The sequence below is a fragment of the Phocoena phocoena genome, chromosome 6 (assembly GCF_963924675.1).
Source record: "Phocoena phocoena chromosome 6, mPhoPho1.1, whole genome shotgun sequence".
Lineage (NCBI taxonomy): Eukaryota > Metazoa > Chordata > Mammalia > Artiodactyla > Phocoenidae > Phocoena > Phocoena phocoena.
Window position 1 is genome coordinate 61,259,505 of NC_089224.1, and position 26,238 is coordinate 61,285,742.

The following is a 26,238-nucleotide window of genomic DNA, read 5'->3' on the forward strand; positions in this document are numbered from 1 at the left end:
ACTTCACGTTATTCTGATGTTATCAGTGGATATTATCATCAGCGGTCATAATCAGGAATAATTTTTGGTATCAGCCTTGATGTTATTAATGCTTATATAGTACTGGGGATTGATGATTAGATCCAGGGAAATTCTTAATTACTCTTATATACTTAATTACTACAAAATTATCCCAAGAGCAATTTTACATTCCTAGTACTTGATAAATTCTGACAGTGTGCTAATTCTATAAAACAAAAGTTAAATTTAAGTGTGTATATGAGTGCAGTCAGAATTTCAACATGTTGGGTTTTATGACAGGCATGTAATATGGTCATCTTAATCAGAAGAGCTGTTTGATTAATTATGGAAAATTGAACTGTGAATAATATACATATGTGATTGAGCACACACACTCACAGGTTAAACCCATATATCAGTAAGGGTATTAGAGGACTAGATCTAAATCAAGTAATCATCACTAAATTCTAAGTTTCCTTAGGACAGGAATCGTATCTCTTCACAATGTTTGGTACATGGTAATGCTTAATAAAAGTTTATTGAATAAATATGAATTAATAAAAAGGGGAGGAGGAAGAGAGGGATTTTGCCCATGGTTTCTTAAACTGGTTGGTGGAGCCAGCCGTTGGCAAAATTGAGACTTGGAATCAAGTTTTCAGGGCCCGTCTTTTCTCTGGGCACTTCCTCTTATTTTCCTGTTCGTCTCTTTAGATATCCAGTGCTTACCAACTGCCTGGGACCTCTCCCTAGAGGAAATAGGATGATTTAGTGATTCACTTATACATTAAGGTAAATTTAATGCAATACTCCTTCTCATGAGTATTTGCACATCTGGTACTGAGTGTCAAGTAGTGAAATTCTGAGCAGTGGCAGCCCTGTGGAAGAGGTATTTTGAGGCATTCCCAGGGCTCGTAGGTGTAAGTCCCTTGTTTTTGAAAGCACTTTTCAGTTTTCAAAGCATTCCCAGCCACTAGCTTACATACCCTCAAATTGGTCACAGTATCTCAGAAGAGGAGATTTCCAGAAGAGGAGGTTGTGACTTGCCCAAGGTGATAAAGGAAGAGAAACAGTGAGCTGTAGAAAAAGCTGTAGAAAAGTCTGCAGAAAAAGACTGGAGTCAGGCAGATCTGAATTGGAATCTTATGAGCAAGTCATGCAATGTCCTGAATCTAAGTTTCCCGACTATTTTATTTTTATTGAAATATAGTTAGTGTACAATACTATGTACACCATTTTGGGGTGTACTGAAATTTGACATTTACATGCATTATGAAATAATCACCACAAGTTTAGTAACCATCTGTCCCCATACAAAGTGATTACAATATTATTGACCGTATTCTTTATGCTGTATATTACATCCCTGGGGCTTTTTATATAACTGGAGATTTGTACCTCTTAGTCTGCTTCACCTGTTTCACTGACCACCCTCCCCTCTGCAAAGCACCCATTCTCTGTATCTGTGAGTCTGTTTTCATCTTGTTTTGATTCTTTGTTTTGTTTTTTAAATTCTGAGTATTATAGGGGGATAGTGATACTTCTCCTTCAGAGTTGGTGTAAGAATGAGAGAAAATGCCTGGTCTGCAGGATATGCTCAGTTAATTAGAACTATTATTATCGTTGTCATTTTTCTACTGTGTACTAGATACTGGGTGTGCTGGATACTTCCACTTGTATTGTTTAATCCTCACAATAACATTAATAAAAATATTAATATACTCTAGCCTCCCAGGTGAGACTGAGAGTTTAAGCACCTTGCCCCAAGTCACATACCTAGTGAATATCAGAGCTGGTTTTATAAACACAGTCTGACCCCAAAGCTCACACTCATTCTCCTTCATGGTGATGCCTGTAGCTACAGTACTGTAAGAGTTTTTAGTTAGCTTGGGAGTTATTTTTGTGTGAAGGTTAAATGTGGAACCATTAAAGATGAGGTTCCTTACAGGGCTAAAATTCTGCTGGCAATACAGGTACTATGATTCATGAGACAAAGTGATTTCCCACCAACCACTTGTCTTGTGTATTTTGCATACTGATTGCTGAAAATGTTTGCCTTTTTTTCCCCCTGTGTCAGGCAGTATGGTGCATGTTTACAGTGCCTTTCTTATTAGTCCTCATAACAACCCTATAAAGAAGGCATTGTTTATTCCCATTTTACAGCTGAGGAGTCTGAATCGCTAAAACATTAAGTAACTTGCCCATGATTTCTTAATCTTGAAATGGTAGAGCTGGAGACTACACCCAGGACCATCTGACAACAGTCTATGTTCTTCACCACTGGATTAAGAGCCGTCACGGTCCCTGTAGGGAAGGGATAGCTCACCCTCTGATTGCCCCCAGTGGTGTTACCCCACAGGTGTGTATGTGTATTGGTGTGTTTGTGTGTCTCTGTGTGTGTGTGCCCACGTGCATGCACGCACCCACGCTCTCATGTGCCATGTTTGCTCAAGCACACGCCTGCTGGGAGAAACTGTTTGGAAACCTGATTACTAAATCATCAAACCAGGATTACTGGATTCTTAGCACATTCCTTAAATGCAGTTTTTAAATTCTTATTGACTTTTTAAATTAGAAAAAAAATTTTACCTGTTCATTTTTTTAAAGGTACTTAGGGTACTTAACCTTATAAAGAGTTTAAGTTGCTTCCCAGCCTATGTTCACCTTAATTCCACTGCTCAAAGGTAATGATTATTAAGATTGGTGAGTATTCCTTTTAGACTTTTAAAAATGCTTCTGAAAATGAAATATATGCATGTATATGTACATAACATGTGCCCTGTTATAAAGTGGCCTCACATTCTGCATTTTATTTTATGACTTACTTTTTTTTTTAATTAATTAACTTATTTATTTTTGGCTGCATTGGGTCTTTGTTGCTGCGCGCAGGCTTTCTCTAGTTGTGGCGAGCGGGGGCTACTCTTTGTTGCAGTGCGCACGCTTCTCATTGTGGTGGCTTCTCTCATTGCGGAACACGGGCTCTAGGTGCGTGGGCTTCAGTAGTTGTGGCACCCAGGCTCAGTAGTTGTGGCTCACGGGCTCTAGAGCACAGACTCAGTAGTTGTGGCGCATGGGCTTAGTTGCTCCATGGCATGTGGAATCTTCCCAGACCAGGGATCAAACCCATGTCCCCAGCGTTGGCAGGCGGATTCTTAATCACTGTGCCACCAGGGAAGTCCCACTTTTTTTTAACTTAACAAAATATATGCTTTTGCTTTCTAGGTCAATGTATGTAAATCAACTCCTTTTTAATTGTATAGTTTAATACTTAAGGGAACTTTTCATTTTTTAATCATTCCACTGTTGAAAGACATTTATGTTTTTTCCACTTTTTGCTTTTATTAACAATGCTATATTAAATCTCCTTATGTATATTGTGTGTTTACACAAGTACTCTCACACATATATATATCTCTTTGCATTCTTTCTTTAGGAAATATTTCTGAAAGAGAAATTGCTGGATGAATGGGTATGCACATTTTAAAGCTGGGTAGATAATGCCATATATCCTTCACAAAGTCCGTACCAATTTAGACTCTCATCAACAGTGCATTAGAGCACTCATTTCCCCACCCTAGATATTGTCAGTCATTTATTATTTTTGTTTAAGTGTTTTGAATTTTTAAAAATTTTTATACAGCAGGTTCTTATTACTTATCCATTTTATACATATTAGTGTATACATGTCAATCCCAGTCTCCCAGTTCATCCCACCACCACCACCACCACCAGCCCCCATCAGTCATTTTAATACTTGCCAATTTGTACAGCAAAGTTGTTTTGATTTTTCCTTTGGTTAATAATGTGACTGAGCATCTTTTAATATTTTTATTGAGCTCTAAAGGTAGTTCAGTTATAATAGGAATTAAGTAACAGGAGCTACTATTTGGGTATCTATATTATTTATTAAGTAGTTCACTTGCTCTTTCACCTGCCAGTCAGGTTGTGTCATTGGCAGCATGACAGTTTGTTTTCTTAATTGGAACTCAAAAATTTATTGAAGAGGAGGAAAAGATCCAGAAAATTTCTGTTTCATTGACTACTGTGACTTCTCTGTCAGTTAACTTAAAAAGTATAGAGGGGCTTCCTGGGTGGCACAGTGGTTGAGAGTCCGCCTGCCGATGCAGGGGACACGGGTTCGTGCCCCGGGCCAGGAAGATCCCACATGCCGCGGAGTGGCTGGGCACGTGAGCCATGGCCGCTGAGCCTGTGCATCCGGAGCCTGTGCTCCACAATGGAAGAGGCCACAACAGTGAGAGGCCCACGTACCACAAAAAAAAAAAACAAAAAAAAAAAACTATAGAAAAGCGTTTAATGAACATTATTGCAGATTTAGTGCTTTTTCATTCTTTGGGGGAAGCAATGACATTTTTTCCAGAAGCAAATGTTTTGTCTTATATCTGAAACTCATGAAGTTTAGCCTCTAATGAATAGAGATCTTAAAATCAAGTTAAATATTGTCTTATAAGTCTATTTTAGGGGCTGCGCATTTGAACTCTTCAGGTCTGAACATACTAATGGCAATCCGTGTCTTGTAATTCTTGTATTTTTAGTTGCAGTTTTCCTTGTAAATATGATAAGCAACTCATCGTTTAGAAGAAAAAATGTGAATAGCTGTGGTTGGAGTTTCCTTAAAGGGAAAACCCACACACACATCAGAAACGTGTTGTTACTGGTAGCAAGACCACTGTGTTAATAAAACAGAACAGCAACAATAAAACGCTAGAATTGGCTTGATCTGTGCCCATTCAGGTCATCCGGGCTCAGACCATGTTGCACAACAGTCCTAGTTCCCTTAGAATTTCTAGTTGATTTACTTACAGTTATGAGTGCTCTTTCTCATTACAGAAATTTTTGCTTTCTAACCAGACTGCTCTGGCTAAACTCTCTATTTCATTCTTTTGTAAGGGCTTTGAGAACTAGACCTTAAAGATGCAAGTCTGTTGAAGTAAAAACATTCAGGCATTTTTCTAGATCATTTAAGTGTAACGACCAGCCACTCCTCTCCTACATTCCTCCACAAACCCAATCTCATATCACACATCCCTTTACTTCAGATTCTTAAATTCTGTCATCAGAATGGCCGAATGATTCAGGGGATCTGAATTAGCCAAATATTTACCCCAAGGTTGTTTGTGTCTGTGGCTCTGGGCTGATGTAGGGTTTTTATCAATACCATTGAGGTCAGTGATAGAACATACATTTATATTGCAATATGTGTTTTATAAATTACTCTTAGGTACAAGATCATTATCATTGCCTGGTAGCTATAAAGAAACTGCTCAATAAAATATTTGTTGGATGAATACCTGGATCCTCATTATAACTTTATGAAGAGAGTAGGAAATATATTTCTGCTCCTATTTAGAGATGAAACTCAGATTAGAAACTCAGAAACTCCTTGACCTTGGGATGGTTTCCTAAAAGAGTGCAAAGTGTTCTGTGGATGAGTTGAGCCACTTAATTCTCCTGCCCACTCTTGTTCCTCTTCAGGTTCAGTGGCCTCCTGGCATCCAGCAGAAAATGGTGGCTTGGAGCAGCAAAACTCTCCAGGTCATCTTGACAGGGCCAATTGTATTTCCATTGTCTTTGTTTCTTCCTCCATTAAAAGAAAATTTCAGTGTTAGAAAGGGAAGTCACTTTATTTTTCTGAAACTCCTGATAGGCTATTATGTACAAAGTTCATAGATCAAAATCTTTGAGCTCAGTTATGGTTCCTCTTACCATCAGTATCTTCACCAAAGGCTCTATATGTAAGTATCACTCACTCATCCATTTATTCATTCTCAAATATTCAGCTCCTATTATGTGCCAGGTCCTGCTTGGGGTGCTAAAGCTACATCAATAGAGAAAACAGAAGTCCCTGCCTGTCGTGAGCTTATATGTAAGGAATGGTTCTTGGCAAGCAAAACCTTTGAACTCAACCGTGAGACAGTATTCTTCATGGTCCATGTGTAGGCAAGGAATCATGTCATCTATTTAATCCCTGTAGTACATGGCACATTTGAGATGCCTAATACATACTTTAAAATCGAGAGTTTGGTGGGCAGTGGGATGAGAGTAAGAAGAAAAGGAAAGACCCTGTAGACTAGACATACTCATCAGAGTGTGACCCCCAGGTGGTAGTGGGAAGAAGGCTGTCTAGCTGGAGGGGCGGAGCAGAGGATGGCAGATCATAAATTGACTTATCCACGTTAGGAGTCAGTGTCCCCAAGGTTTGACAAGATGAAAAGGCAAGTTTCCTGGTAGCCAGATGGAAAGGAGTGACAGGAATTTGGGGATCCAATGACATACATCAGGTTTTACAAATGCAGAGTCTGCTCTGCTTTCTTAAACCCACCTATATAGATTTCTTTTACTTCAAGACCAGATTTCATCTCACTATAATATTCTAGACAGCAGATTTGGGGGAAGCTTCACAGTATGTAACAAGGACTTAGCTGTGAGGCAGAGGTTCAGCAGGAGAAACAATCAAGCCATTGGTGCAAGTGTGAGCTGGTGCCCACTCTTAGAGAGATTAGAATGCTGGAAAGTTGTATAGTCATAGACTTGGATTCAGGGAAACAAGAAATCACCTAGTTAGTGGAGCGGATATAACATGGGAGTTTGGTTACAGCTAGACAGCAGAAGTCTAGGCCACAAGATCAGTGTGGGACCAACAGTAAGCCCAGAACTTCTGAGTCACTCAACTGAGGTCCCGTGATTGCACCTTGCCCAAGAAGAGAATGGTACTGGGGTGGGGAGGGAGATCATCCTGATCTATGTCTGTAATCTAAAGTCACTTTGGGACAGTCATCATTGCTTTATCCCCAAGAGCCCCCAGAGTCCAGCAGAAAGGGCTGGGGGTGAGCCCAGGAGGAAGAGATGCCCATACAAAGAGCTCTCCTCCTCCATTTTAAATGAACTCAGAGCTGTTCTGTTTTTTCCTGTTGGTATTCCATTTGGAAAACTTGCCAAAGATTGAAAATCATGTAAAGATGTTCTTAGGGCTTCTAAACCTTTAGTGTAAGAAACACTTTGTTAACATGAACACTCCCAGGCCCTTCACCCAGAAATTTGATTCACTGTGTCTGCCGTAGAGCCCAGGTGGAGCTGATGCTGTGGCCCCCACTTTAACAACCACAGGCCTAGACCCTAAGTGTAGGACTTAGTGCCACCTCACCGTGCTTCCCCTATCAGAGATAATCCAAAGGAAGCAATTGGCCAGTGACTGAGGGAATACTTTCTGGCTTCCTTCTCCCTTTACCTTCCGGGGAAGCCCTGTAAATGCAGCATAACCGAAAAGCTGTAGAGAACCAGGATGGCTCTCAGGGGAGGCTGCAGCATTTCATGTTAATGTCCCTTTTAGTCTCTATCTGGAATCCTCTTCTCTGCCAGACCTTTCTTACAGCAAAGCATGCTTGGAAGGACAAGGACAGATAGAATTAAATCTTCATTCTCTGCCGTGCTTTCCTTGTTCTGTTTTTGGCTCAAGTACTCCTGAGTCAAAGGGTTGCTTGTGAACTTTATGCAACAGAGCTTGACACAACTGAGGGTCAATTTACCTTTGTACTCAGAGAATGTAGGATGATAAGTAACACCAGGCTCATAATGAGACAGTAGGGGCTGGAATTTTCAGTGTGTTTTACTGTATGCAAAATATTTTCACACTTATTATTTCATTTGATCCTTGTAAGCCACCTAGGAGGGTTATATATACCAGTAACAGAGTAACCCCCTCTCATAGAGAAATTCCCAACTCATTCCTTTCAACCTTGACCCATGGCCAAAGTGTTTACTTCACACACCCATCAGACTAAGAATGTCCAACTCCTCCACCCTTCATTCTGGGCTTTATATGTATCCAAGATTTTTGAGTCATAGGCGGGTGATGGAGTACAGGAGGCAAATCATGGGCAACTGGGCACTGAATCTCTTTCCGTTTGTTCCCTGTGCTTCTCCCCCTCCCTATCATGAGGATCATGCTGCCACAATAGTATTATTTTCCCCCTTTTATCAATAGAGACTCATAGGCTCAGAGAGGCTATGGTTTCCTCAAGGCCACACAGCCAGTAAATGGCAAAGCTGGCTTTAATATCCATCTTAAGAATCTTTGGGTCTTCTGGTTTTGAGCATCTCTGTTTTATATAATTGCCATACGTGCATTGTCATTATCAGGATTCACTGAACCATTTTACTGTAACTGTACATACCCACACACGGCAATTACTGAGACACATTGCAATTAGTTTACTTCGGCAGCTTATCATTCTGAGAATTTGGAAGCCATAGGCCACCACGCATTAGTGTTTTGGTTGGGTTGAAGATATTTTAATGAAAATCGATTACATCTTTTAACCAAAAGGGTTTTATACATGCCTTCCTTCTCACTCTGCTTTCTCCCATTTCCTTTTTGCCCTTTTCAGCAAAATGCTCTGCCCACTCTCATCCCCTTATTTGAAACTTTGCAGACATCAGTAGCAGACCATCTTCCTCTTCCCCTACCCCAGGTATACAACTTGGAGAGCGAGTGTGGCTCACAGTAATAAATGCTGTTAGCAGCTTGCTTCAGACCAGGTGAGGTTCTGTGAGGTGCACTAGCAGAGGAGAGCACCCAGAGTGTGCAGAATGCATCTCTCTGTGGCCTGCAGGCTAGTGGTAGAAGCTGTAGAAAATGGCCCCACTTCTTGGAACCAGGTGGACTTGTCTAACTTGAAGCCCACTTGCTGCAACCCATCTGACCAGGGGCTAGGGGACCAGGAGGTTGCTCCACTGGTCAGCTTTCTAACCACTGTAACCTGGTTCCTTCAAAAGGAATGTGCCAAATGGAATGTTCAGGGTTATTATTTCCATTATTTTCCTTTTTCTTAGTACAGTAGTTACTTAAATGTCAGTCTTAAATAGCTCGAGTGCTTTGCAAGCTGGTTTAGTTCTCAGCCCAAAGAAAAATCTGTCTTGCTAACACAGTCTGTGAGCTGTTCCTGTAGCTTCCCCATTTATAGACTCCATATTAAAATGAAGAGTCGGTTTCTCCATCACTTCCAGGGAGGAAGCTTAGTAGAGTTCTGACTACATGAAGACCTGGCTGAGGTTGTTGGCCAAGACCAGGAGCTAAGGGGAAAAATGACAACCAAACTGTGGAGGCTTCACTTCCAAGATCAGCATCATTTTATACCTAAGGGTGGTGGGTTATGAGAGATAAACTGCTTAAGAATTGCATATGCATTATACAGAATCTACAAATACAGCTAAGCTTATTTCATGGTAGTAATAATTGCTACTATTTACTGAGGGCCTACTACATGCTGGGGAATGCACTAGATGCTTTTATAAATGCTCTCATGTATAATGTTTTCCACAACCCTATAAAATAGATATTATTTTAAAAGAAAATGAGGCTCAAGAAGGAAAATAATTTATGCAAAGACACACAGTTGGTTAATGGGTTATCCAGGCTTTGAACCCAGATCCAGGTGGTTCATGCAATGGATAGAAATAAAATAGTGACTAAATCAGAAAATTGGCCAAGAGAAATTTCCAAAATGTCTCTGTTTCTACTCTTCAGGGTTTTTCGAATTTTTCAGTGTTTAGGTAATTTCATCAATTTTGTTAATTAATTCAATGCTTTTCTCCCTAATGAAAATGTATATATTTTATGAAATGTTGATCCAGTCTGAGTAACTTTGCCTATAATCTGGCAGAGAGGGACCTCAACACAAATGGCAAGATTTTGTTTGAAATGATTTGTCTGTGAGCTTAAGCCCTAATAGTCTCTATGAACTGTTACCAAACAGACCAGAGTTTGAGTCCTGGTTCTGAAACTTGGTAGCTATGAGGATTTAGGTAAGTTATTTGAACTTTTTTGTTTCCTTGTCTGTAAACTGGGGACAATATTACTTAACTCAAAAGTTGATGTAGGGCTTCCCTGGTGGCGCAGTGGTTGAGAGTCCGCCTGCCGATGCAGGGGACGCGGGTTCGTGCCCCGGTCCGAGAAGATCCCACATGCCGCGGAGCGGCTGGCCCCGTGAGCCATGGCCGCTGGGCCTGCGTGTCCGGAGCCTGTGCTCCACAACAGGAGAGGCCACAACAGTGAGAGGCCCGCATACCACAAAAAAAAAAAAAAAAAAAAAAAAAAAAAAAGTTGATGTAACTTAAAAAGAATGAAATATTGCCATTTGCAGCAACATGGATGAACCTAGAGAATATTATGCTTAGTAAAGTAAATCAGACAGACATATTATATGATATCACTTATATGTGGAATCTAAAAAATAATACAAATGAATCTATATACAAAACAAAAACAGACTCACAGACATAGAAAACATACTTATGGTTACCAAAGGGAAAGGTGGGGGACAGGTAAATTAGGAATATGGGATTAACAGATACAAACTGCTATACATAAAATAGATAAACAACAAGGATTTCCTGTATAGCACAGGGAACTATATTCAATATCTTGTAATAACCTATAATGGAAAATAATCTGAAAATATATATATATATCTGAATCATTTTGCTGTATACCTAAAATTAACACAATATCATAAATCAACTATATTTCAGTTTCTTTAAAAGTTGTAAAAATGAAGATTTTCTATTTAAAACACCTAAGATAATGCCTATCTCAGAGCAAATAAATATTAGTTCCTCTCCTTCCTTCTGAAAGAATTCTCTGAGGGGTTGGTGTAACACTAATCAAAATGTCTATAAAAATGCCAAAGCAAAGGGACTGTAAATGAGAAAACTCTGGACTTAGTAGAAAAGTATGTGATGACTGTTTTAGCTCTGCTCCCCATTTGTTTTAAGATAAAGGCTAGATCCATGAATAATTGCAAATAGCTGGATGTTTTTAAATATTAAAATGATTGTATGAATTTTCCACTTTTCTCTTATTTGCACAATAACATATAACCATAGTATTGGTTTAAAGGCATGTGATTCAACTTCCATCTCTTTGTCTATAAAATGAGAACATTTGTTTGAATCACCTACTTATAAGACAGGTATATCAGAGGCTGCCTAAGAAGGAGTTTTTTAAAGTTTTTTAAAAAGGTACCATGTGAGTAATAAGTGTATGATTCCCTGGGCCTTTCTCTGAGTAAAGTTGGAGGTCATTAAATCATGCTGAGAAGATGGGATGCCAGAGATCATATTCTTAGAGCCTTTAAGAGCTTTACCAGAGACTTATCTATTTTTTTCTCTTTTCTGCTCATTGGCTTGTATCATGGATTGCAGAAGGTATTTAAAGGGGGGAGTGCAAGGGTCCCCAGAGAGTACAAGGGAACGCACAAAGAGCCATAAGAGTGTTGGAGAAGAAGAAATAAGGGTAGCGAAAGGGAGTAGGCCATGCATCTTCTTTCTGTGTCCCTGTCCCTGGAACTCTTTGATTTGAGCCCTCTCGTTCATCACTTAGGCTTATCCATGCCCCTTTACATGCAGCAATCATGACTGAGGCCCAAAACTCTACACTTCCTAAAGTAACCGACAAAATTATAGTCTCTGTGGAAAAATGGTTAAGAGTTGTAAAGCTCATAAACATACATCCCTGCTTCCACTTGGCTAGCAAACAGCTGTACCGCCAAAAAGCTGAGCACTGCCAGCTCTGCCTCTGTCACTGACATCTGCTTATTCTCCTACCCAGGCACGAATTGATCAGTACCACTGGCAAAAAAAAGAAAACCCACTCTGCCAGGGCTGGTCCTCAGCAGAGCTATGGGATGACCTCCTAATTATATCTACCCTCACCAGACAGGACCAAACAAAAGGGACCATAATCACTACTCTTTTTTAAAAGTTTTGGGAGTGCCCAAACTTCTTTTTTATTTTAGCTTTTTCCTCTTCCTATCTTGAATGCAGTCTAGAGAAAAGAGTTGCATCTCTATATATTCCTTAAAGAAAATTTCCTTTTTATTGTCACATATAATATTAAATTGTATTACTTGATTTCTGATTTGTATGTCTATCTTTCTTTCTCACTGAAACATAAACTCCAAGAAGGCATGGAGTATGTTTTATGCACCACTGTGTCTCCAGCGCTCGAGTAAGTGCTTAGCATATAGCTGTCGACTAAATGAAGGCATAAAAGTTGAAATGTTTGTGTTATTAGAAGAATAGGGAAGAAAAGTGAAAAGAATCATTTGTAGAGTGATGTGTGCAGGTACATGCTCAGCCCTTCACACGGGTCATCTCTTAATCCTCTTTAATCTCTGAGGTTACCTTATGAAGTAGATACTGTGAACCCCCATTTTATAAAAATACAGTAACAAAGGCAAGCACATGCTTAGCCAGTGTTTCTTCTGAAAGGTCGAGGGGACAGATGACTCCTGAGATGCGGGCAGTATCTGAAAACAACAGTGTTTGGCCTGGATGCCTAAAATGATGCTCTCCGATCACATGGGAATTGAAGGGCTTTCTTGTCTGAAGATATTGAGGGGTCTTGGGAAGCAATTGCTCTCAGCATTGTTTCCAAGGAGCTTCACAACGGGTCCTGCCCAGCCTGATCAGGCCACACTCTGGTTGAGGAATTAGTTCTGGGGGCCCTTCCTGATGCCTGTGATGGGCTTCACAGGTGGGCTGTCTGCATCTATAAGTTGGCATCATGGTCTGGGCAGAACCTACCGCAGGAAAGGGTCAGTCTTGATTCTGAATGTTGTCCATCCAACTCTTTTCCTGGTGCCCAGAGTTTGGTGGTGGTTCTCAGCCTCACCATAAAGGAGAACAAGAATTTGTTTTGCAAAGCCATCTGCTATGTATATAAACAAACCCATTAGGGGCACAGCTCCTGACATAGCACCTTGACAAAGTTTAGGCTGATGGTATTCATCTCTACCCATAAGTGTAAGGTAGAGCCTGTGTATTGAACTTTATTTCATCATCAAGTGGTAGGGAAATTGGAGACCCACCTATGCTGTTGCCACTTCCATACACACAGTGAGCTAGGCCCAGAGTCTGCAGGAAAGAAAGTAGCTGATGTGTTTCCTTTTCCTTCTCTTACTTCCAGAAAGGAAAGTGGTTCCTGCAGGAGAACTGAATTGCCCTGGAAGTTTAGCTTAAAACAATGTGCATCAGCCCTCATGAGGGCTGTGAGTTGGGTGACCATTATTTATTTATTGAAGTATTTATACTCTGGTTCCTTCTACCAAGACTAGAGTGTAAATTTGTAAGGAAAGATAAATGTAATAAAGAGTCTAATATACTTCTTATCTTGAATGCCAGGAGTCTAAGAATCATTATCTGGCTTTTATTTAAACTCTTGGTGGGTCATATGTTTTTTCTCTAGGAATTTAATCAGAAACATTACTGAAAATCTGTTAAACCTGAGAATGCAGATATCCCTAGAGTTGTGCTGTCCAGTACAGTAGCCACAAGCCACATGTGGCCATTTAAATTTGAATTAATTAAAACTACATAAAATGTAGAAGTTGGTTCCTCAGTTGACTAGCCACATCTCAAGCGCTCAGTAGCCACATGCAGGTACTGTATTGGACAGTGAGATAGAGGTCATTTCCATCAACACACAAAGTTCTCTTGGACAGCGCTGCCCTAGAGAATACCCTTCCATTACTGTATTTAGTCATGTGCTTCCTTTCTCCTCTAACTTTTTCCACTCCCCTTCCACGTTGGGAAGGAAATCCACACTCAGCTTCATGGGGCTACTTCATCATCATTAAGCAGCAAGAGTAACCATGAACTCCTGATCTAACGGATCATCACAGAGCTGTCAGTGACCCCACATGACAAAGTAAAGAGGAGAGGTTTTTGAGAATGAATTTTAGGGCTTCCCTTGTGGTGCAGTGGTTGAGAATCCGCCTGCCAATGCAGGGGACGCGGGTTCAAGCCCTGGTTCTGGGAAGATCCCACAGGCTGTGGAGCAACTAAGCCCGTGTGCCACAACTACTGAGCCTGCGCTCTAGAGCCCTCGAGCCACAACTACTGAGCCCATGTGCCACAACTAGTGAAGCCGCATGCCTAAAACCAGTTATCCACAACAAGAGAAGCCACCGCAATGAGAAACCCGCGCACCACAACGAAGAGTAGCCCCTGCTCACCTCAACCAGAGAAAAGCCCGTGCATAGCAGTGAAGACCCAATGCAAACAAAAAAATAATAACAATAAAATAAATACATTTATTGGGAAAAAAAGAATGATTTTTAATACTATGTGAGCTCATAGGTAATATTAGGGGAGAAAACAGGATACAAAACAATATGTATAACATTCCAGTTTTGTGTGTATATATCTGGCTAGGTCTGAATTGTAGGAATAAAGATAATTTTTCTTTTCTTTGCATATACTATTCTACATTTTCTAGTTGGTACAATTAATTCAAAATATTTTAATAATTAGAAAAACAAGTTTGTTTTTAGAAGGGAAAAATACTTCCCAAAACTGACAAGAGGAGGAATGATTCTCCTTGACCTTCAGGAGCTACAGCTTGAGTAAAGTCAGTTTATCTGCAAGTTCCTCTTCTCCTCCTCCATTCTTGGAGGTAAAATAACTTCTAAAATGGGGGAGGGGTGATTTTCTAACTAAATGTGATGACTAATATTTATTGCCAACATAAACTTATGCGTGCATTCTTCTGCTACTATAAGTGTATGTGTTCTTGTTCCAACTGCATTATCAATCCTCAAGGACAAGGTGTTATCTTCTAGTTCTTTTGTCTCTCCAAAAGCACCTTGACCGGTACTCAGTAACTGTCATTGACTGACCGACTGACAGATTGGCTGACCTTGCCATCACTCTTATGTTTTATGCCCACGAAATGTGTTAACATCTTGCTGCGTTTTGCTTTGGGTCCTTGACGTAGTGTTCCTTCCAAACTTACTACATGAAATTCAGCAGCTGGAATACAGGAGCCATTCATCAGAAAATGAGTTAGGCTTTCTCTGTTTTTTTGTGTGTGGCAAGATCCTAATGGAATCTTTTAAAATTATGTTAGTTTTATGGAAATAGCAGTGGGAAGAGGCTATGTTAAAGCTCTTTGATTTGAGTGACCACAGTCATCCACACCAGTGTATTTGGCATCTCTAGTAACTGGCTTCTTGAAGGGAGGGATTTAATAAAGAGGATTTTCTCTTCCTGAGTTGGCTGTGAGAGTGGTAAAACATGCTTGTGGGGCCATTCTGGTTTTGACTGTTTCTCGTGTCAGCCAAGAAAGCCACAGGCAGGAACTACAGTTCACTCGGCCCTCTCACTCAGACCCAGATGGACAGGGGAAACTGGGAGATGGAGCTCAGGATGTTGGGTTTACTATTTAACTTCACCGGGTGTATTTCATTGCATTATGAACCTTTTGTACCTTACACTTTACAGCACTCAAATGTAGATTGAAGCCATGTGAAATTCCTGCCATGTCTTCAAAGCAGGGAGAAGACAGGAAAGAGAGAATGAATTGGTTTTCACAAAAGGCCAGTGGAAGTCTCTATCACTGTCCCTGACATACCTGAATGATCAATGTCCCTATGTGGGGAGTTGTGGGAGTCTGTCTTCCTGGAAGGTTAATATTACACTGAGGAATGCTATCAGGGTATATATGAGTGACAAACATGAACAGAGCCAGCATAGGGATATAAATAGCAAATATTGTCTATTTTGTTCAGTGAGGCAACATTACATTCTAATAAACCAACTGTGATGGTTCCTGGTAATGTTTTCCTCCTGATGGTGATGCCGTGATTACATGTGCCTGGCCATTGGGTACCCAAAGTCAAGATCAGTCCAAGAAACCTCCCAAATGAAACTGCACATCCCAGGTCTTTCAGCCCACTCAAGTTTGTTGCTGTTGTGAGCCTGCATGGGGGCAAGTGAAGAAATCAGAATGTGTGTAAATTAGTGAAGGATCTAGGAACCAATATGGGAAAGAGGTATATAGCCCAGGTCCCGAGGGCCAAGAATGTTCCAGAGGATTCCACCTGGGAACTGGAAGTGAGCTACATGCCCACTGCCTTGTCCATTCTTACATTTGGTTATTGTTGAAGGACTTACTTGTTGCCCTTTTGAAAATTTTATTTCTCTTAATAAACATTTTACTTTTGAGAGCTACATTATTGTGATGTAATTTTACTTTTTTATTTGTCTTATTTAGCAAACATATATAAATTGTGTTATTAAAATATATTATATAAATATTAATTATATTCTCCGATTATATTGTATAATATGTAAATATTAACTCAATTTAATCTTCATAATAACTCACTAAGGTATAGGTACTACTTTTTATTTTTATTTTTTTATTTTTGGGTGCATTGGGTCTTTGTTGCTGTGCGTGGGCTTCTCATTGTGGTGGCCTCTCTTGCTGTGGAGCGTAGGCTCTAGGCTAGCAGGCTTCAGTAGTTGTGGCTCACGGGGCTCTAGAGCGCAGGCTCAATAGCTGTAGCGCGTGGGCTTAGTTGCTCCGCGGCATGTGGGATCTTCCCGGACCAGGGCTTGAACCCGTGTCCCCTGCATTGGCAGGCGGATTCTCAACCACTGCGCCACCAGGGAAGCCCCTAGGTACTACTTTTAATCCCGTTTTACAAATTAGAAAGCTGAAATACTGCAAGGCTAAATAATTCACCAAGACTACACAGTTGGTAAGCAGTTGAGCTAGGATTTGAACCCAGGAAGTCTGGCTCCAAAGTACTTGTCCTTCGCTGATACTAAAATTCAGAAAAACATAAAGCCAAAAAAACCCCAAAGACGGGCTTCCCTGGTGGCGCAGTGGTTGAGAACCTGCCTGCCAATGCAGGGGACACGGGTTCGAGCCCTGGTCTGGGAAGATCCCACATGCCACGGAGCAACTGGGCCCGTGAGCCACAACTACTGAGCCTGCGCGTCTGGAGCCTGTGCTCTGCAACAAGAGAGGCTGCGATAGTGAGAGGCCCGCGCACGGCGATGAAGAGTGGCCCCAGCTCGCCACAACTAGAGAAAGCCCTCGGACAGAAACGAAGACCCAACGCAGCCAAAAATAAATAAATAAAATTAAAAAAAAAAAAAAAAAAAAAAAAAAACCCCAAAGACAACTATAAATATGTTGCCTTGCAATCTGTCCTATACATAGTCTTCCACATAACTGAACCCAGTCTCCCTATTCAGTTTTGTATCTTGCTTTATTTTCCAACTGAACCTTATAATGGTCTTTCCACGATGTTAACTCCTTGTAAATACTGTTTTCATGGCTACTTAACATTCCCATCAGGTAAATGTGCCACTGTTCAACCGTTCTCTTATGGGTGGCCATTTTTCCTCCTCTGTTGGTTTTCTGTTATGACAGCTAGCACTGTGATGACTACCTCTTGCAGAATTTCTTCTGTTTTTCAGAATACACTTTTAGGATACATTCTTGGAAGAAAAATTCCCCTGTCCAGAAGTATGAACACTTTTAGGTTCTAGATGCAGGTTGTCAAGTGATTTACAGAGGCTTATACTCCTTTGCAATGTCTGCACACTCTGCACAGGTGCCTTTGTCACCAGTCTCAGTCCAGCACCAAGAATGACTTTCAGAAATCTTTGCTAATGTGTTAGGTAGAATATGGTATTTTATCATTGTCTTGATTTTTATTGCTTTAACAGCTAGAGAATTGCCAGTTGTCCATATTGGTTGATAAATTATATGCGTATCTGAGTGATCTGTTTGGGTCCTTTGCCCGTCTGCCTACTGAGTCCATGCAGAAGACTTAGGGCATCAAAAAGAGAAGAGCCAGTAGTTTTCCATTCTTTCTTCTCCTGCCTTGACATGGAACTTCCTTATGTTTTTTCCTAGTCTATACTGCTAACATGAATTTAATCTTCCTCCCAAACCTTATATGGATTTTTCTCTTGATTCTACATAAAGTATACTACTGTTTACTTACAAAGAATGTTATTTTGTTTTCTTTTTTTTTTTTTTTTTGTTATTTTGTTTTCTACTGTGAGTGTACCCTGTTCATAAATCTGTATCCATCCTCTGTCTTGTATCATAAGCTCCTAGAGGGCTGGTCTGTGGCTTTGTGAGCAGTTCAGCACACATTCCTTGGTGATATTCCTAGCGACCATAGAACAAGCCTCCTGGCCAAGGGTAGTCTGCCTTGAGAGTACTAATCAGAAATGAGAAGGGTGTGAGCATAATAGGTTGGATGTGTTAGTGTGCCTCAGTTGTACTTAAAGAGAGCTAAAAAGAACCCAACCCAAATAGCACCTTCCCTACCTCTTGATAGGTGACTCCATAAGAAGAAGCAGTTCTAGAGGAGGAAAGCACACAGGACTAGGGCTCCAAAGGCCATGAATTAGTTCTGTATTCACCATCGTGTAATGTTTGTGGAAGGAACCCTGGTGGCACTTCCTCTACTAATCCCTTGTTTTTTTCACCAGAAACAGAGTCATGATATCAATAACTGACATTCATAAAGCACTTTCAAATGTTATATATGGATTTCCTTATCCAATGACTTGCTTAATCTTCATGATCACCCAGTGAAATAGACAGTGACTTTCACATGTTAGAGCTGAGGAAACAGGTACCATGAAATAAGGTATTGAATGAAGATTTCATTATATTTTTAAAACCGTATACTCCAGAAAGTAATCTTTTACTTAAATTTATTACGAGACAAGGAGGAAGAGGGAAATGGTAAGGTATCATGGAAGGTGTGGAGAATCATAGAAAAGGACCACATAGGACCCCAAGGGAAAAATTCCATTGAGTAAGAAAAAAATTGAAAAGATAAATGAAACAAGATTAGCAAAATGTTGATTATTTTCAAATATTAAGAAATCTTTCCACCTATTTCTTCATTATATTGTTTATTCACTTCCAGTTTTTCTATTTACTGCAAAGATCAGCAATAATAATAGTTAAGTAAATGGTTGCATATCTGACTATGAGATACTGTGTACCTATTCAAAATAATGAGGAAGAAAAAATATAAATGTGTATGAATGTATCTGTTGGAAGTACAGATGGATAGATCTATGTTGCATTTTTTAAGCTGAGCATTGTTAAGAGCTTTATTCGGGTTTTTACGAAATGTGGAAAACAGACTATAAAATAAAAGAAGTTAAGGAAGATGCACTTAAAAACTGGTGAGAGGGCATGGGGTAGGAATGTCCCCTGAAGGACAGGCCTTCAGTGTCCAGGACTCTTTGGAGAGTCTAGGGAAGGTGTGAAGCCCTTCAGCTTCTGGTACTAGAGCAAGAAATAAAAAGCCCCTGGAGGTAGAAGAGCTTCTGCTCAGGTAGTACATTATGGATGCTTGGTCAGAAGATTTTGTAGGTGGGCTTAAGGGTTAAAGGCATTTTGTCATATGAAGCCAGGCTGAGTGAGGGTCTAGCCAGGTTGAAATGATCTTCTGAACTTGTGCCCTGCAGTAGCTCAATGCCATGCTTGCATTTCAGGATTTTATGGGCAGCTGCAGACATTCTGCCCCCCACATTACCCTGACTCTCAGAGAACCATGCCGCCTAGCAGCTCCTGCAGTGTGGTGCCTTCCTTCGAGGACTGCCTGGTCCCCACGTCTATGGGCCAGGCTGGCTTTGACGTTTTCCACAGAGCCTTCTCAGCTCACTCGGGCATTACAGGTGTGTTGGTGTCTGTGACTTAGACACTCGGGCAGACAAGCAGGTGAGATCAGGTGGGTTTCCCGTGACCAGCCTGGACTAGACTTGACCCAGCACATGACCACATCAAATCCTGTTCGGTCTGCCCGTGAAATGTCTCTCCTCTTATCTTCCTCTCCAGCCCTTCTCCAGCCCCACTTCCAGCACCCTCGTTCAGGTGCCATCATGTCTCTCCCAGACTTAGGCAACAGCCTTCCAACAAGTTCCTTGAGTCAGCTCCTTATCTTTACCATTCTGCCCTCCAAGCTACCGTAACCATTGCCTTCCAAAAATGAAGGATAAAATAAGGTACTTTCCTGTTCAGCTACCTTCAGTAGTTTGTAGTTTCCCAGAGAATAAAGTCGACTGTCCTCAGCAAGGCATTCGAAGCCTGCAGGAGTTGAGCCTGATGGAACTCTCCGGACCTGCGCTCATGTCTCATGTGCCCTCCTCACATGTCTCCCTACATGCTCTGTACCTGAGGTTTGCCAGCACACTTGGCCCCACGTGTCCCCTCTCTGTCTTCGCTCCCTCTTTCCCCCTCATGGAATGTTCTTTCTTTACCTCTCCGTCTGTGAGAATCCCATCCTTTTTTATGGCTCAACCGTAATATCACCTCCTTTTTGAGGCCGCCCTCACTCTTCCCTACAGAGCTTCACTTTCATTGCTACTCAGCCCATCTCTTGTGCCAAGTCCTCTTTTAGCCACCTGCCTGCACATCAGCCTCTTCCCCCACCTGAGGAGACCGAGGACGGGGAGACCCGCTGAAGGGCCTGGCCCGGCACCGTTTCCTCCTCAGCCCCAGCCAGCATTTGCTCCCTGCGAGCCCGGCGTCTGCGACAAGGTAGCAGTTGACTTGTGCGCTCTTTCTCTTCCAGTGTGTGATCTACCTTCGGGTTCCTCAAGCCTTTTTGGGGAGTCTCTTCGCAGTGGACCTGAAGACACCACGTTCTTGCAGGTCAGCGCTGTGGATCGCTGTCCTAGCCAGCTCTCCTCTGTCTATACTGAAGGCTAAAAGCTCCCCTGGCCTCCACTACCACTGGCATCCAGAGTCTTTTTGTTCCTTGCCACCTTTTCTTCTTATACTTTCACAGACTGTAAGAAAAAGGATGTCAAGCGAATCAGCGGAACCTGCCAAGTCCCAGGTGTGTCTTTGGAGGGCAGGGCTGAATGGTCAGAGCTGGGCTTTGTAGGTGTGTTTGCAGCTGTTCCTTTTTCTCCCTGGGTTTGCCGGTGACCAGCAGGACTCTTTTCAAAGGGAATTCAGAGTCTCACTCTACCGAATACCTGTTACTCCCTGGCTGCCAACCTTCAAAGGACACCAGTGAGATGATGTGCACGTGAAAGTGTAATTTGGGGATTTGCTGAAACTCCAAACAAGGAAGGGTGACCCAAATTGCCAGAAGCACAGTGAACTATCCCACCCAAGAGCCAGGCACAGCAAGGGGAACCCACTTCCAAAGCACAGCGTGGGCTCAGCTCTTGGAGGACCCCAGGTTTCCCAGCGCCGGCCTGCCGTCCAGTGAGCTGGCTGCCTCTCTCCTCTTAGATATTCCCACACTAACCATTTGCTTTCAGTGTTTCTCCAAAAGCAAAATGAGAAAGTTCTGTCAAGCACAGGCCCTTGAGAAGCACTACAGCTTGTTTTATATTCATGCAACCTATCTTAGTTCTTTGATTTTAAAGACTTGTTACTTACGTCTACTTTTTAAAGGAAAACAATGTTTAGAGGTCTGTTCTTTGGATGGAAATAATTATTTTAATGCCCCCAGCTATGTACATCTTGCCTCCGCTGTGGCTCTGCTTGCCCGCACCCTGCAGCACCTGTGAGCGCCCGGAATGTTACTGTTGCATTAGCAAAGGCTACCTGAGGGACATGGGGTAGGCCACCCTCTTCCCAGTGCTGCCACAGAGACCCTCGTGGGTTGACTCTTCAGCGGCTCCACCTCGAAGACATTTTTCAAAGGAAAAGGTCACTTGACGGGCTCACCCATGGCCTCCGCTCTGGTGCTCTGCCCAGGGACCTGCTAGAAGCTGTGAGAGCAGGGACACACGGACGTGTGCTCCTGGGTTCTCAGAAAACCAAACTAGAGATGCCTGATGTCTGGCTACTTTGTACAGCCTCTGCTCCCTCCATTAGGATCTCCCCTCACCTGTCTGTCTGTTGCTTCCTTGCCTTCCTTCTCTCCCTCTTTTTGCATTGCTCTCACCCTCTTCTTGACTGTGGTTCAGACATGCCCACCACCCGCCATTGCCTGCTCACCACCTCTGAGCAAGGTCTGGCCAAAGGCAGGTAGAGGGGACAGTTCTGGAAAGGTGGCCAGAAGGAGGCAACCTTTCTGTCTGAAACTCTGTTTTGAGGGCCTGGAATTTACCCAGAGCTCTCGGCCATTTGATCTCAAACCTGAATAGGATGCCATTTTCTGTGACGCCTTTACCAAGTTATTAAAAAGATCCAGAGTCCTATGACATAGGCTATAAAAATTGCCAAAACCCAAAAACACCTGGTAGATTCTGACATTACAGTACTCTCGCCTCTCACGATTTCTTTTCTCTCTCTTTAAAAATGTTCTCTGAGGAAAAATGAAACAATGCTATTTGTCAAACTGGGATAATTATAATCTTCAACAAGACAATTAAACAGCTTGGTGTCAGACTTGGGATCCGGTGACAGTTTTTATCCTGACAGACATGTCCTTCCCGTCTGGCCGCACGGTCGGTAGTGTTCTGCCTGATTCCGGACTTCATTCTGACACGAAGTAGAATCAGCCGAATAAAGAACAAAGTGCAGGGTCCGTTCTGACAGTGCACTCAGTCAGTCTAGTTTCTCTGGCCAGTGGGCTCTGATCTGAGGAGAGCCATCACGCAGACATCCATGTCTGCAAAAGAGACAAGTCATTCACTTTACAAAAATCTGCTCTGCTTTACAAAAGAATTCACGTCAGGCTTTCTTTCCACATGAGTTCTCAGACGGCACACAAAGTCCCACCCCTCTGGCAGGCTTTGTGGGTTGTGTCACTTGGCCTAAACAGGGACCATGTCCTTTGTCACACCCTGCGGAGAAGGGAAAGCTCTGGTATGTTAGAGAGACAATCTATTCATTCTAAATCCTGGAGCCTCTACAGGGAACTCAAAACACATTTCATTTGTGTGATGAGGAGGAAAAAAAATGGAAAGGCAAGGTTGTTACTGCAGCTGATGTTGTCTGCCTGCCTGTGGCTTTTGCTATAATTTCAGGTGAAAACAGGTTAGGAGGACAAAGCCAGAAGCTGAACCTCAGAAACTTTGGCTGGAGGACATCCTCGTGCACATCTGTAGTCTCCCCGTTGGCCTCGCTGAGGCCCGAGGGAACCAGAGGGTGCCAGACAGCAGCGCACCTGCGGGGCCTCCTTCCCCAGCAGGAATTGGGAGAGGTAACAGGCCCAGTGCAGCCTGCAAGGCTGGGTGCCCCTCACTCCCCTTCCATGTTTCCCCTCAGCTGCAGGTTTGAGCTTAGGGCCCCAGGACAGGACACCTCCAGGTTCCTTGGAGACAACACACGCTGCCCTGAGATTCCAGAATCTCACCTGACCTTAAAATTTGTTCCTTGCTCGCTTTCACACTGCACAAGATTTATATATGCTTTCATCATTATAGCAGTAAAAGTAGCAGTAAAAGTAGAAACAAGATTTATATATGCTTTCATCATTGTAGCAGTAAAAGTAGAAACTTCAAAAACTCATTTCCTTCCATTTCCTGGTCTTTTTAACTCTTGATATGTAAGCATTTTCGTAAACATCTGAAGAGAGATTGTCATTCCCCTCTTTTAAAAGACTGGTGCTTGTGAAAATACACACAGCGCAAAGCCAATTATCCTATTACATTAAAAAAGAAAAATCAGTATGCCTAGAGACATTTCATTTGCTGCATTGTCTTAATTCCCTAAAGGGACTGCATCAAAATGTAAGTTGTAATTTAGCCTCTGATCAGCTGCTAAATATTATTTAAATATTTACTAGTCCTGTGGGGTATCTCCCATTACCCATGTCTACCCCAAATTATTTAGGTGATTCCAAAATGAACAGAAGGTCTTCAGTCAATCACAGCAAAGTTTCGCTTTGGTGTTGTTCTGTTGTTTTAAAATTAGCAGCTGTCAAGCACATTAGCATACTAGAACAGAGGTAAGTGTTCAACCCCCTATCCAAGAACCTTGCTTCCCAGTTGCCTTGAAATATTGGGAATAGTGATTGTAAATGTCCAATTTAATTATTTGGTATTTTATTTGACTGTTTTGACCATGTCATTTTATAGCAGCATTTTTAATGGCACTTTTTGTTGGTGGTGTGGAATTTCTGTGGTTACATTTTTTTTTTTTTTTTTTTTTTTTGCAATGAGTAAAGAAAAAAAAACACTCATTGGAGAGATGGCGAGTGTAGGAAAGAAGAGATTTATTTTGTACAGACAGCAGAGCATCCTGTGTAATGTTGCTGACATAAAGCACTTTGGGGGGAAAAAGTGGAAATCTGTTTCCCATAAATCACACAGACTCTTGTACATAGTTATATACACTCACGTAGAGAAGTGAACTGCATATATCATACTGGATATGGGGCTGATTTTACTCTAGGGGCACATCTGGTGCTTATTGTCATAAATCTTTTAAAGAATTAGGTACACTTTTTTCTATTAATATGTATAGTTTTGTGATTTGTCACAGTTATGTTTCATATAATCATAAGTTATTTTGTCTTGTTTCATGAAGTCCTTTTTTTATGTCGAAAGTAAAATGAAGGGATTGTGCACTTGGTACATAATAAAACTGGAAATAGAGGATGCGCCCACCTGCCTGAAATCCTCCTTTAGCATTTCGTTTTAAAACATGATGGCAACAACCATTTTTTGTTTGTTTGTTTTATTATTTTGTTTAGTTTTACCATCCGCCTCAGTCATATTGGATTGGTAATTATAATTAAAAGCAGATGGGGGTGGGGGAGGGAGTGTCCAAGGCCAGTTTTAAAATGACGCATCGCTTTGGGCCAGAGCTGCAGCCTGGATTTAATTATAGATATGAGGACGAAATGGCAGTAAAAATGAATGTGTCCCTGAATCCTTTACATGTTGGGAGTGTCCATAAATAAAACATGAAGTTTTATTTCATCAGATTTAATTAAAGCTTTTATACATGTTTTATTGGTTATTCTATTAATCTGCTTCAAAAACTGGATAAATGTGTGCTAGGGTTTGGGGTTTATTTGTGCCTTTTCAATGTAGTGCTGCATCATGCTTCAGAAATGCCTCTAGTGCACGGTCCTCCAGGTGATGGGGCTTCGGCCTGCTGGCCATTGGAGTGGGCCCTTTCTGCGCAGTTTTCCTAAAACCCTGCCAAGAAAGACACAAGCATCAGCTTCCTGTGAACGAATACCCTGACCTTTAAGTCCTCTGATTTCCCAGAGGAGAAAGGGGCAGTTATCATTTCCCTGATTCCTTGTCGTGTCTGATCGGCTTCTTTCCTCAGCTCCCATCCCGAGGGGACAGGGAAGGGGAAAGGGTTGTCAGGACATTCACACATCTGACTGCCCCGTGAGCCAAGCACAGCACTCTAAATAAAAGACATCACGTTATCTCAAGGATTATTCTTAGAAAATTGACAGTTTTCTCACTGAATTTTTAAGACTTGAGAATTATGTTCACGGAAGATACAAAGCAGAAGGGATGATGGCTCCCATGCCCCTCATCTGGCTCTTCAAGGTGCTGGGGGAACATGCAGCAAACTCATGTGGTCCAGGCTTTGGAGGTGAAAATAGTGCTGACTGACAAGACACAAACTGTCTCTACTCCCTAGAGGGACGCAGCTGGTGGGAGGGTGATTTGGTCCAACCTCTCTGGAGGACGGTGTGGCATTAACTGGTAGAGTTGAAGATACACGTACCCTGCTATCCAACAATTCCATTCCTCTCTTGGGAGTCAATGGTGGCTCAGTTAAAAGATGTCCAATGCTATTTACAATGGCCAAAACTGGAAATGACCCAACTGTCCACCAACAGTAAAAAGAATAAGTGAACTGTGCTAAAGTGATGAAATGCAATGCAGTGCAGCAAAGGCAGTCACAGACCTGCAGCCACATGCAGTGATTCAGAGCTGAGTCTCATGAACTGTGCTGAAAGAAAATACAAGACAGAAAAGAAAATAGACAGTGCTATTCTATTTATACACAGTTCAAAAACAAACAAAATTCAAATATGGAGTTTAGGGGGCAGAAGTATAAACAACAGCAAGGAATATACTACCACAAAGGTCCAGGTACTGATGAACTCTGGTCAGGAAGAAAGGGCAACCCAGAGTACTCCTGGGGTGCTGACCAACAGTGTTTTATGTCCTGACCCATGTGTTAGGTTAAACAGGTGTTTCTTTTGTAATTTAACTGCGCATACATATTTTTTTAGTTTTTAGTTCAAATGCATGGGAAGGTCAACTCTTATATCCTCTACCCCCGGGGTCTGCAAACTTTTTCTGCAAAGGGCCAGATAGGACATATTTTAGGCTTTTAGGGCCATATGATCTCTGTCTCAACTACACAACTTTGTTGTAGCTCAAAAGCAGCCATAGACAGTATACAAACAAATGGGTATGGCTGTGTTACAATAAAACTTTACTTATGGACGCAAATTTGAATTTCCTATAGTTTTCAGATGTCATGAAATATTTTTCTTCTTTTGATTT

At 41.7% G+C, this 26,238-nt stretch overlaps 1 protein-coding gene across 1 annotated transcript in view; it reads left to right on the forward strand.

Annotated features, from left to right (window-relative positions):
- Window positions 1-20,554, forward strand: part of GLIS3 (GLIS family zinc finger 3) — a 499,957-nt gene extending 479,403 nt beyond the window's left edge. The window contains exons 9-10 of the mRNA XM_065879061.1: window positions 19,339-19,521; window positions 20,418-20,554. Of these exons, the coding sequence (XP_065735133.1) occupies window positions 19,339-19,521; window positions 20,418-20,554 (320 nt within the window). The remainder of the gene's footprint in view (window positions 1-19,338; window positions 19,522-20,417) is intronic.
- The last annotated feature ends 5,684 nt before the right edge of the window (window positions 20,555-26,238 follow it).